A 13259-nucleotide genomic window follows, 5' to 3' on the forward strand; every position below is an offset into this window, starting at 1 on the left:
TTAACGCCTGAAGAAGTTGTTGAAGCCTTAAGCTCGTTTTGGAAGTATCCACTTCTGAGTGGCAAAAGTGCTTTGAAAGTTCGTTCAAGAGAATTCGGAAGTGTATTGAATTCCAAGGGAATATTTTGTTTTCATTATTGGTTGCAAATGAATTTGGAGATATCAGTCTCGTCGTTCAAGTATCCAGTAATATTTATAAGGCATTTTCGATCAAGGTTTAAAAATTCAGAGATCACTCAACCCGTTGCCATTACATAAATCTCTTCGAGTGCCGTCTCCTCCTTTGAATTATGACCGTGGGTTGCAGACTGAGAGTTTTCGATTCACTTACCATACTTATACATAAATATGCAAGATGGCGAAAAAATTAATCACCCTAGCGGAAAATGTATGATTTTTGTACAATGCGTCGTACGTCAGTCGTATTTGACACATGTGAATTAGTCAGCTGCAGTGTACAAATACTTATGCAGGTATAGACCATGATCAGAAAGTACCGAGAATGTTAAAACAAAACAAAACAGAGTTAAATTTCAGCCAAATTTATTTTATCTCCTTCAAAATATGACCCGTCTGAAGCAACACACATGAGCCAACGTTTAATCCAGTCCTCCATACCCCCCTGGGAGGCCGACGAAGGAATGGCCTTCAGCTCCTTCGTCGCATTCTCTTTGATCCCCTCTATCGACTGACATCTCCTTCCACGAAGTGGTAACTTCAACTTGGGAAACAAAAAGAAGTCGCACAGGGCCATTTCAGGTGAATGCGGTGCTTGCACGATGCTATTTACTTGGTGTTTAGTCAAATAATCCAGCACAATTTGGGTTCGGTGCGATGCCGCGTTATCATCATACAAAATCCAAGAATTGTTTGCCCACATTTCCGGCCGTTTGTGAGGTACAGCATCTCTCAAACGCTTCAAAACGGATAAATAATATTCTTTATTGACTGTCTGCACCGATGGAAGGTACTCATGGTGCACAACGCCTTGGCAATCGAAGAAAACAGTCAACATCACCTTCTCTTTACTTTTTGATCATAGGGTATAACGAATACAGCGTGTAAAGTTCAAAATTAAGATTTCCATCACTCAAAATAATTTTTTCTTTCTATTTAATAAAAAAGTTATATGAAAAAAAATATCTATATATATAAAAATTCAGCCGTTTTTCGCGTTGTGATGAGCTTTACGGAGAATGGCTCAACCGATTTTAACCAAACTTTGCCACATTGAAGAGACACATGTGGGGAAGGTTTGTGTTTTGAAATTTTAAGAATCGGATACCAGGGTCTCGAGAAATAGGCCAAACGTGGACCCGGGTAACCCTAGGATGTGTTTGTACAATATGGATATCAAATGGAAGCTGTTGGTGAATGCTTTAGTACAGAGTATTTTTCATGCCGCTCCGTGACTGGGGTCTCGAGATATATGTCAAAACGTGGACCCGGGTAACCGTTGGTTGTGTATGTATATTAATACGGGGTAATTTTCATACCTATTGATGACTAGGGTCTCGAAATATTTGCCAAAACGTGGAGTTAGTATTGAAGTAAGTAAGTAAATGTCGTTTACTTTGTTAACGCTTGGGGCGGAACTGAACTGTCAAATTGACAGTGTGAGTTACAATACGTCAATATTTCTTTCTGATTTGGACGCCATAAGGAGAAGACGTAAGTGCAAAGTGTAAACATTTTTTGTGAATTTTTTGGAGTGGATTTTGGAACAGTGAATAATTTCTTACGAAATTTGAGAATTTAATGTGAAATCCGAATGTTCAAATGAAATTATGTTTTGTGGATTTATTTTTTCGATTCATATGCGATAAGCTACGATACACCATGAGTGAAAAAAATGGTAAAAAAAAAAATGAAAAAATAAAAGAAATTGTTAAAGGATGCAAAAGAAGAGCACGAAAAATGCGTAACTTTGATGAAAAAATTAATAGTCTTATCATGCAAATTGTCAACAATTTTCAGAAGAAAAGAGATGATTTAAGAAAATCACAACAAAATAAAATAATACTGTGGACTTGGGTTTTTAAACACATATGCATCGAAAATATAATCCACAAAATTGAAAAAAAAAACATGTTTAAAAATCTCAGAATACCATAATTACAATCATGTTTATTACAGTACAAATGCCAAAAGAATCACGTAATCATATTGGTCGTTCGACAAATAATAATAGGCGCATGAGAAATGCCCGGAATAACGATTGATGAATAATGTTATCCAAGCAACTATTTTAATTGGCAAATTCAAGAATGAAGACGTTCTAATACCAAGAACTCCAATTATTCCACCTGACTTGCCATTTGAATTCAAGCGTTTGCAACTGCCCATTCGTTTAACATTTGCAATAACTATCAATAAATTACAAGGGCAAACTTTAGAAATATGCGGGATGAATTTAGTAGAACCAGTATTCACCCATGGTCAACTATACGTTGGCTGTTCACGTGTTGGGAAGCCAACAACATTATATATTTACTCAAAAACAAATAGAAAAACAAAAAATATTGTTTATGCCAACGCGCTTGAATAAAGAATAAAAAAATAAATAATATGAAAACCATATCTTTTCTGTTCTAAACCATATCTATTCTATTTTAGTGTGCCCAGCGAAGCGGGCCGGGTTTGCTAGTTATGTATAAAAATTAATCATCATTTTGTGCCACCTTGTATTTATAAGTAGTTCTGTGATGGGTCTACTGAATAGATGTGTCTTGACTAGACCATTAAATTGCCAAACTCATAGTTCATAGCTCTACCGGCCATTAGGCGGTTGGCTCACACGCAGAAAAGCTAGGTTTACCATTTAAACCCCATTGCATAAGCTCTGGGGACTTTTCAGAGCAGGGGACTGTTGAACATTTTCTCTGTAAATGTCCTGGTTTGGCAGCTAGACTATTAAGGTCACTGGGTGCTCCTTTCTTCGAAAACTATTGCATCAACCTTACATCTCATCACGTCCATTACATCAACAGCTCCGGCTGGTTGTAGATATCAGCCTGTTGGATGTCACAAAATAGAGTGCAACCATTTCATCTTCCTACCTACAAATGTCCTTGGAGCTTACGTTTTGCAAGGCAATCTCTTTTTCTTGGTCACCAAATCTTATTACTTATTCAGTATACATTTAAATTTCATTTAAATTCTTCCAAGTATTAACTATCAGTTTGGTAAGTTTAATTTTTGCGCTAGCAAGTTCGAAATTTCAATAATTGTTATGATATTACGGAGCAGTTTGAGAAATAGCACATCTATATATTTTTTTAAATAAATAATTATTTTTTAGTATTTTTAGCATATGATCAATCTTTTACTGACAAAACTATTCAATAAACAAATCAGCTGTTCACTAGTCCGAGTAATAACCGTCTGTTACTCTACAATTTCAATTAGAATTCACTGCGTCGGTAAGCCCGATTAACGCCGCTGTCTGTGTAAGATATTAGCAAGGCTGGGACGAGGGAGGCTGTAAAGGAGTATCTTAAAGAAGAAACCGGACAAATTGTAAAAATATTTGAATTGAATTTAAGGGGTTACATACGTCCCGAATTTTCAAAACATCGATTTTTTTACAGATTATTATTTTTTATAGTTTTAGACGTATTTCTGTGGAAGTCGAGTGTAAAAATTCCCCATAAATACAAAGTTATGGTAGAAAATGTAACTGCCCGACGAGAGTTTGATGCGCACAGGTAGCTGTCATTCGTTTGAGGCCGCTGGCCGTTAAAACTCGTTTTTATCGAAACTACTTTTCCGGCACGATCTGCATTACAACTCATACAGTTTTTAATATTTTATTATGCGGTTTTTTTTCTTTGAAAGTGTTTTCTTTATAGATTTGATTTTTCATATTTTAATTTAAAAATTTTATTACGTAAAACGCATACTATTTTAAAATGCCGTAAATTGCAAAATATTTCGAAATTCAAAAATCCGGCTCGACAGACTATAACTATTACAAGATTTTTTTTTTACTTTTTACAGATCCTTCAACATTTTAAGAAGAAATGATGCTGACTGTGGAGCAAGTTTTTTTCCACTGTACTTTGGGTCAAGTGATTTTCTATATATTAATTTTTGTAAAGAAAAATTAAAATAAATTTTTTTATAAAGTTTAAGTATTATACTAATATTGTTTATAATATAATACATAACAATATAACATTTTTATATTTAGTTCTATTGCCATCATTTCTAAAAACAGTTTTTCTTTTAGCGCATTTTTGGCGCTGCTGGGCGTATGTAACCTGTTAATATGATATAATATTTTAAATAAAATTTAATATACAAAAACAAAGATAAATAAAGAAAGAGTGTTTTATTTCGTAAATCGAGTTTTATGAACACTCTTGGTCGAGTGAGCATTGCACGAATTAGTTCACTCTACACAGATTGTACTGTGGTGTTGTAGTAGTGCTGGCGAGATGCAATTTTTTTCTAGCTATGAGCAACGCAAATATGTCAATTATTTACTTTAAAGCAACAATTAAAAAGTGAAGAAATTATTAACTTACCCATACTTTTTGTTGAACGATCCTCTAAGGTGCTCATATTTGATTTTGAAACAAGTTCCATATTGTTTAGTATCTGCATAAAAAGTAAGAGAAATGTTCAGCGTTTGAAATTTAATAAGAAAATTTAAGCCTTTGTGTTATTGAAATTAAAAGTGGAGAAAAGTATGCAAGACAGCTGGAAACTTCATTTGTATATTAAAACTTGTATTTTGTTAAAGAAATTTAAATATTATTTAAGACAAATTCATTATTTGCATTTTACATTTACATACATTTATAAATGAGTCTGGAGGTGAACAATAACGAGGTGAAGTATCTAATATTGTTTTTGTATAAATTTTTTGCTAAACAAATATATATTTCGAGTGATTTTTTTACTCTTATTTTTGATCAAAAAAATAAAAAGTGATTTTGAGTGATCTTTTTTTTTAATTTAATTTTTTTACTTTTATTTTTTATTAACGATTCTTATTCATTTTTAAGAAGCGTTTTACCTAATATACATCTATACTAATATTATAAAGAGGAAAACTTTGTTTGTGTGTTTGTTTGTTTGTAACGAATAGGCTCAAAAACTACTGGACCGATTTTAAAAAGTCTTTCACCATTCGAAAACTACATTATCCAAGAGTAACATGGATTACATTTTATTTTGGAAAAAAATAGGGTTCCGTAAGATATTTGGATTTTTCGGACACAAACTGAAAAAAATCTTATATATAAAATAAAGTCAACTTTTTGTGTGTGTTCGCTAACCGGCCGTGTCTGCACCGAATTAAACCAAACTTACACACAATGTTAAGAAGGTATTGAAGATGGTTTCCGTATAGTTTGGATACCTATTGGTGTATAGGGTTCGAGATATAGGTCAAAACGTGGACCCGGGTAACCTTCGGACGTGTATGTACAATATGGAAGCTGTTGGTGAATGCTTTAGTACAGAGTATTTTTCATGCCGCTACGTGACTGGGGTCTCGAGATATAGGTCAAAACGTGGAACCGGGTAACCTTTGGTTGTGTATGTACAATATGGGTATCAAATGAAAGCTGTTGGTGAATGCTTTAATACGGGGTAATTTTCATACCTATTGATGACTGGGGTCTCGAAATATATGCCAAAACGTGGACCCGTCGTGTCTTTGCACCGAATTAAACCAAACTTATGCACATTGTTAAGTAAGTATTGAAAATGGGTTTCGTAAAGTTTGGTTGTAATTCGGAGCAGTGGCAACGGGTACAGCGTTCTTTTGAACCAGCCATAATGTCGCTTACTTTTTTAACGCTTGGGGCGGAACTGAACTGTCAAATTGACAGTGTGAGTTACAATGTGTCAATATTTCTTTCTGATTTGGATGCCATAAGGAAAAAACGTAAGTGCAACATGTAAAAATTGTTTGTGAATTTTTTTGGAGTGGATTTTGGAACAGTGAATAATTTCTTACGAAATTTGAGAATTTAATGTGAAATCCGAATGAAATTATGTGTTCGTGGAAAAAACAATTTTTTTCGTTTTTTTTTTTTGAAAAATATAAATGGATAATGGTTAAAAAAGCTCCAATGCTTAATAAAACATATAAATTGAAACGAAAAATTCATGGATGATCAGGAAAAAAGACGATTGTTTCTTAGTTATTCATATGCGTTGATTTGAAATTTAAAAACAATCTTCTTTTTTCCTGATTTTCAATTTATATTTTATATTTACTCAAAAACAAATAGAAAAACAAAAAATATTGTTTATGCCAAAGCGCTTGAATAAAGAATAAAGAAATAAATAATATGAAAACCATATATTTTCTGTTCTAAACCATATCTATTCTATTTTAGTGTGCCCAGCGAAGGGGCCGGGTTTGCTAGTAGTATATATAAACGGATCATCATTATCATAAATTCCTAGAGTTCCAGTGTGGAACATAGGGCCACAATGAATTTCTACAATTCGGGTCTGTTTAGCGCCAATCTCTTAACTTCATTCGAGCTAAGCTGCATGGCGCTGATGCTGACTCCAGCAGTCGTATCCAGGTATTCGCTGGTCTTCCAAGTCTGCAGCTGGCTTGGGGGTTCCACTCAATGGGGTCCTTGTTAAGACACCATTTACTCTGCATGGCCAATCCGGCCGCATTTTTTCATATACATAAAAGGATACTAATAAGCAGTTTTCATTTGATACTTTAAATTTTAAGTCATACAAATCTTTATTTTGAAATTTATGTGCGCTTGTCTGTTTGTATACTGCAGCTGTCTACCTCACAAGTGTCAAATATGTTTGAGGTACGATGCCATTTGCAAAAATTATAAATCTTCCGATTTAAGGTGATTAATTTTGCGCCAACTAGTATAATTTCGAAGTAATAGAAACTGCTTTTACTTGGCATCCAACATTAACGCCCAAAATTTTTATCAGCGTTGAAATACCTATTAATACTTGGTTCATGTGCCAATTTGGGCTGAGTAGGCAATTAAGCAGTAAAGTCCTCTCTTTAAGAAGAAACTCTACTTTATATTCATTTTATCATACATAATTGGCGAGCTCCTCCTCCTATTTGTGGAGTGCTTCTTGATGTTGTTCCCCAAATGGAGAGACCTACAGTTTTAAGCCGACTGCGAATGGCAGATATTTTTTATGAGGAGCTTTTTCATGGCAGAAATACACTCGGAGATTTGCCATTGCCTGTCGAGGGGCGACCGTTATTAGCAAAGCCTTTTTCTTCACTTTGGTGTTTCACCGAGATTTGACATTCGACATTTTCTCTGAATTCCGAATGCTAGTCACGCACCCACTCATTCGACTACGGCGGCCGCCATCATGCCGCAACGATAAAAAGATGCACTGTCAGGAGAACACAGAAAGTTGGTATTTCGCGAGTGGGGGTACTCGGTTCTTAGTGATTAGTCCGATTAAATGATAAAAAGTTTTTAGAAAAACGTAAAAAAGCTAATCATTGACTTCAAAATGCTGGAGATTGTCTATTTGTGTTGGACATCTATTTTCTACACTTTATTAGATAGCAAAAAGTAGTTGTTTGATTTGTATTTTTAACACACTTTTATTAGGTCGGGTTGTATGTATGTATGTAACGGAATCTTTGAGCTTAATTTTCACTGGCTTCTAAACATCTGATCGACTTGAAATTTTGCACACCTATCAAGGACCGATGACAATGCAATAATTTGATAAAAGTTTTCCATTATCCTTATTAGGATTGCCAGGATTAATAGTTTCTTTTTTTACCTGTGGGCAAAAAGTAAGGTGAATTTGGTTGTAAAATGAAAAATCTTTATTTCTTGTAAATCAATTTCATCCCCTTCAAAATAATCCCCTCTCGATGAAATACACTTATGCCAACGATTTTTCCAATCCCCGAAACATGCCAAATAGTCCATTTCCGGTATAGCCATCAGCACCTTCTTCGATTCAGCTTTTATCTCCTCAATCGACTCGAAACGCATTCCCCGGAGTGGTCTCTTGAGTTTTGGGAATAGCCAGAAGTCACACGGAGGAAAATCAGGCGAATACGGTGGTTGTGGAACGATATGCGTGGAATTTTTGGCGAAATGGTCACGAAGAACGAGTGCAGTGTGAGACGGTGCCTTATCGTGATGCAAAAACCAAGAGTTGTTGGCCCATAATTCTGGTTTTTTTAGACGAATTGCTTCAGTAAACGACGCATAACGCTCAAATAATATTCCTTATTAACAGTTTGGCTAGGTGGAAGGAATTCATAGTGCACCACACCACGAAAATCGAAAAAAAACTGGCCAATGGAGTGGGGTAGCCGTTTCTCAGGCTCCCTCCACGAAATAAGTTCTTCATACCGATTACTTCTTTATCACGGCCGATAACTGCATAGCTTTAGACTCACAGTCGATAAGAAAGGAATTAAATATAACACGAATATATCGAATCATTAATTCACTGACTGAAATGATAACAATAATTTTCATTCATAATAAAAAATAGTTAAAAAAAAAACTAAAAAACACTAAAAACACTTTGCTAATCGAACTGAAAAGTAGAAAATAAAAAATAGTTTAAAAAAACTAAAAAACACGCTTTTATTGCAAATCGAACCAAAAAGTATAAAATAAATTTTAATGACAAAGAGACCTATAATGAAGTAATAGCAAATCGAACGATCAGTCATAGTCAACTACCTCAGAACAGAATTATAACAAAAATTAAGATACAAATAGAGTAATTCAAATTAGAGTTAAAAGCGTGGGATGCATTTTGCTTCACTTTCATAACCTTCTGTACATATGTAGGTAGTTGCCAATAGAATGATTGTAATATTTACTATATCAAGCATCCCACGCTTTTAACTCTAATTTGAATTACTCTATTTGTATCTTAATTTTTGTTATAATTCTGTTCTGAGGTAGTTGACTATGACTGATCGTTCGATTTGCTATTACTTCATTATAGGTCCCTTTGTCATTAAAATTTATTTTATACTTTTTAGTTCGATTTGCAATAAAAGCGTGTTTTTTAGTTTTTTAAACTATTTTTTATTATGTAAAAAATCAGTTTGTCAGTTAATTTTAATTTTCTAATTTGAACAGTCAATTTTCGTAACTTAACTTAACTTGCAGTAAGAAATTGTGGACGATCACTCAATAAGCCTACTTTCTGGTTGATAGCTCAATTTTTTTAGTTAATACATATTTTTACTGATGTTTGACCATCGACCATATGTTTGTCCGGTAAATTTTATTCAGCAACGAAATTCTGGTGAATTGCCATCCGGTCTCTATCAAAGCGAAAAATATTCCAAATAGTAAACGAACAGAAAATAGGTAAAATCATGCAGGTTTCACGGTTAGCTCATAGTTTATTTACATAGAAAATTAAAAGTGAAACAAGTGAAATAAGAAAAATGGAAAATACGAAAGGGCTTCCCACCCACATACTGCAGAGTTCAAACTAGATTTGCTTACTTCTTTCTTAACTAAATTCTTTATATTTATATACCAGCTGTGTTCGACCAGCTATTTTTCCTGCTGGTAAACATTTTTCCAGCAGAAACTATCAGCTTCCCATCAGAATTTCATTTCGATCTCTCCATTTTCCCTACTTTGCTAAAGGTTTGCGCAAGCTAAAAATTTAGACTTCGCGAACTCTGAACTGAGGTCGCATCAAATCAATTAGTTTGGGAAATTATTTTATTATTGTTTGGCACAAAAATGTGATTAAGTTAAGTAGCGGTCTAAGTCTATATTAATTTGGTTATAAATGAAGAGAAAATTTGTTTGAAATTCGTATTTTTGAAATTAAAAAAAAATGTGGTTAACAAACCGAAGAGCTTTGAAGCGTGGATCTTTAAATAAAAGATTACTAAAGTAATTGATAAATTTGTATAAATATTGGAAACTGTTAAATAAGATTTCGCAGTATTTTTTCTTTATTGGAAAACTGCAAGGAGTGTGTAAATATGCGTATTTGTATGTAGCTTTTATAAGCATAATGAGCCCTTGCTAGTAAAATGAAATTCTTTCAAACTAAGGACATTTTCCCCAATTTTCTGGCGAATCATTAAATTTTCACCCCGAATTTTTAATGAAAGAGAATTTAAATTTAATGTAAAAAAAAATTTTATGACTTGACTGCAAAAATATAAATAAAATTGGAGGAGAAGGAGCTCGGCCAAATACACAACAGAAGTGTATGCGCCAATTATTTATTTATTTATTTATTAGTTATGCACACACTTTCTATATAATTAAAAAAACGTATTCTTGGATAATACATTTTTCGTGTCATTTTCGTTTAAACTTTAAACACTCCTCTGTAGCTGCGCTCACGAAATTCAATTAAAAATTCTAAGTGTTATTTCCGCAAAACAAACTCACCAAATTATAAATATTTCAAGTAATATTTTAGTTGATAATTTTTAACGTAGTTGAATGAAGCCACATATGTATGTAAATACAGCACAGGAAAGATCATAATTGTATAGCAGAAAACAATTCTTCGAATAATTCAAAACGCCGGAAAATTTATTACTCTATCGAAAGATTTATAGTTTTTGTAAATGGCGCTCCACGTTAATTATATAATATTTGACACTTCTGAATTAGACAGCTGTAGTATCGAAAGCGGCAAGTAATAGAGCGCGTAAAGGTCAAAATACAAATCATCTTAAAATCATTTTTTTTTTAATATAAAAAGTTGTTAAAAAAAACGGATGATTAATTTTGTGCCTTGTACTTTTCGAAATTTCGCGCAGATTTGGCAGTTATATCTAAATATTTAACCCGCTTATACATAATAGGTTCCGCGCCATGTACTGACCAGGAGCGATATAATCAGCCCTATCATGCAGTTCATCGACTGTTTTTCGTAGAAATTAAGAAATTGTAATCATACAATTCGAATAGCTCCGAACGTACATTCGAAATTCGTAGAGTAGCATTCACTGAATACACTCGAAACGTCAAATCTTAGAATTTCGTACAATTTTTCTACAACGACGTTAGACTAACGGACAAAAATTAGAACGAGTTATGAAAAGAGGATTTAAAAGGAACCAAATAAAAAAGCCATAAAATGTAAATCCTATATTAACTAAACTATAAATAAAAAGAAATTTTTGAAGTATATGCACTTTTATGTGACTTCCACAGGTGTAAAGTTGTAACAACGTGGCAGCACTATGCCACTTGGTTGGAGCTAATAAAGGTGAAATCAATCATGGCATTGATACTTTAGTAACCCTTTCGGTTGTAGTGGAGGAATTTTTCCATAGTGTGGGAAATAATTTTTATGGGGCGCACATCCACACCCAAAATGATGCCAGGAAATCTATATTTTGGATAGAATCCCATCTTGCTTTGCCATTTTTCATTGGCACTCATGTCGAGATTTACCCACTGAGGACACAATCGCGTTTGTAGTGACGCACAGTGCGGCCGATTCCCAAAAAGCTGGCCAAAAGTCGAAAAAAAAGTTTCTAGATAGGGTTTTTTTATCTTTGGGTTGGCTACAGTAATGCCTTGAGTAGTGAAAACCGTTCATAGCAACGTCCTGTACCCTAAGTATCCTCTGTATTTTCAGTCGCAACGTGGCCTTCGTTTGAGCATCGTATTACTGTCGATGAATAGTGAAAGTTGTACACATTTGAAAGATTTTGTAATGGAGTAAATTGAACAAAACCAAATGGAATCATCTTCGGAAGGTTAGTAAAATACGAGAAATCTTTAGTACATATCAATACCTCGACACAAAATTTTTTGCTGCAGCAATACGTATATAGATACATTTTTTGCATTTTTTTTTATAAAATTTGAGTTTTCAAACTGTATAGTAATACAACGCCGTCATATGCTGCTTTGAAACCTATTAAAGGTTACTCAAAAAAGTAATGGTTACTGAATAAAACAAGATTCAGCTGTTACCACTTGCTACCTTGCGACCCCGAAAACATATAAATTTACATGTATCTTGATTATGTTCTAGAATATACGCTATTTCACGTGAGGGGGTGGCCAATAGGGGGTGAGGGGGTGGATTTTCAAAATTTTAAGATCAAATTCGTAATCAGCGACCCCGACAACCCCCGAGTAAGAAATTTTGAATCAATTACTTAATTTTTTGAGTTTTGGCCAGCTTTTCGGGAATCGGCCGCACTGTGTGACGCCAATACGTCTTTTAGTGAATAGCTAAATGTCGCTGCCCTATTGGAACATTGAAATCTTTGCCAACTCCGTGGTGATAGCCTCCCTCCGCAAGAAACCGTAAATTAGAGCATAATTGGAGAACTGGAGTTATGGACGACGACCTCGCTGAGCTTGCACTGTCTTCAATAAAACTCAAAACGTATGTAAATGCAGCTTTATTTACCGGTAATTTTTAATGAGCCTTGATTAAACCGCATTTAAGTAAACTTTTTCTTTAGCAGAAAGAGAGAGTTGCTTGTATCTCTCAATATTTTGCGCTCAATTCTGAGACTCCGTTTGCTTCTCTCACTTTCCTTCTCCATTAACACAACCGCAAATGTCAACGAGTACATTTTAATTTGAAAATTCAGCTAACTTGACAAAAAACTTAAAGATTATTTGCTAAATTGTCTTTTAGCATTGAAGTGAGCTGTTGTCGAAATATCAAAATTTGACATTTGAGTTTGGCAGCACTTTTTTCGTGTTACATGGAAGCCACGTTTACAATTTTTTCGTATTCGTAGTAGACATTCATATTCGAAGGTTTTCTACGACGGATTCTCTCATAAAGCTGAATATGCATTATGATGTTTTTCTTAAATTGATTTTTATTTTTAATTGAGAATGTCATCTACATGTATAGTTTATCAAGGAATAAAAAAAAACTATAATACTATTTCGAGCTTAACTTCTAATCCGTAAGTAAAAATTGAGATTTACAATACAAAACTTCACTTCCAAAAGATTACAAAATAAACTTAGATTATAAAGATACTTTTTCTCGTACAGGGTTGTATTTTCTGTTTTTTTTTTCTGTGTTATCGATATTATTATTATGAATGTCAAAACTAAATAAAATGGACGCCGGCAAAGAAAATAGGTTTGTAGGATTAATTCTAATAAAATTTTTATTAAAATAAAATAAAAAATAAATAATTGGCGCGTACACTTCTGTTAGGTGTTTGGCCGAGCTCCTCCTCCTATTTGTGGTGTGCGTCTTGATGTTGTTCCACAAATGGAGGGACCTACAGTTTCAAGCCGACTCCGAACGGTAGATATTTTTATGAGGAGCTT

At 33.8% G+C, this 13259-nt stretch overlaps 1 protein-coding gene across 1 annotated transcript in view; it reads right to left on the reverse strand.

The window, feature by feature from the left end:
* LOC129244793 (uncharacterized) overlaps positions 1-13259 on the reverse strand; it is a 48347-nt gene that overhangs the window by 13084 nt on the left and 22004 nt on the right. The window contains exon 2 of the mRNA XM_054882636.1: positions 4530-4602. Coding sequence (XP_054738611.1) covers positions 4530-4590 — 61 coding nt within the window. The 5' untranslated portion in view covers positions 4591-4602. The remainder of the gene's footprint in view (positions 1-4529; positions 4603-13259) is intronic.

This window comes from Anastrepha obliqua, chromosome 4 (assembly GCF_027943255.1).
Source record: "Anastrepha obliqua isolate idAnaObli1 chromosome 4, idAnaObli1_1.0, whole genome shotgun sequence".
NCBI lineage: Eukaryota > Metazoa > Arthropoda > Insecta > Diptera > Tephritidae > Anastrepha > Anastrepha obliqua.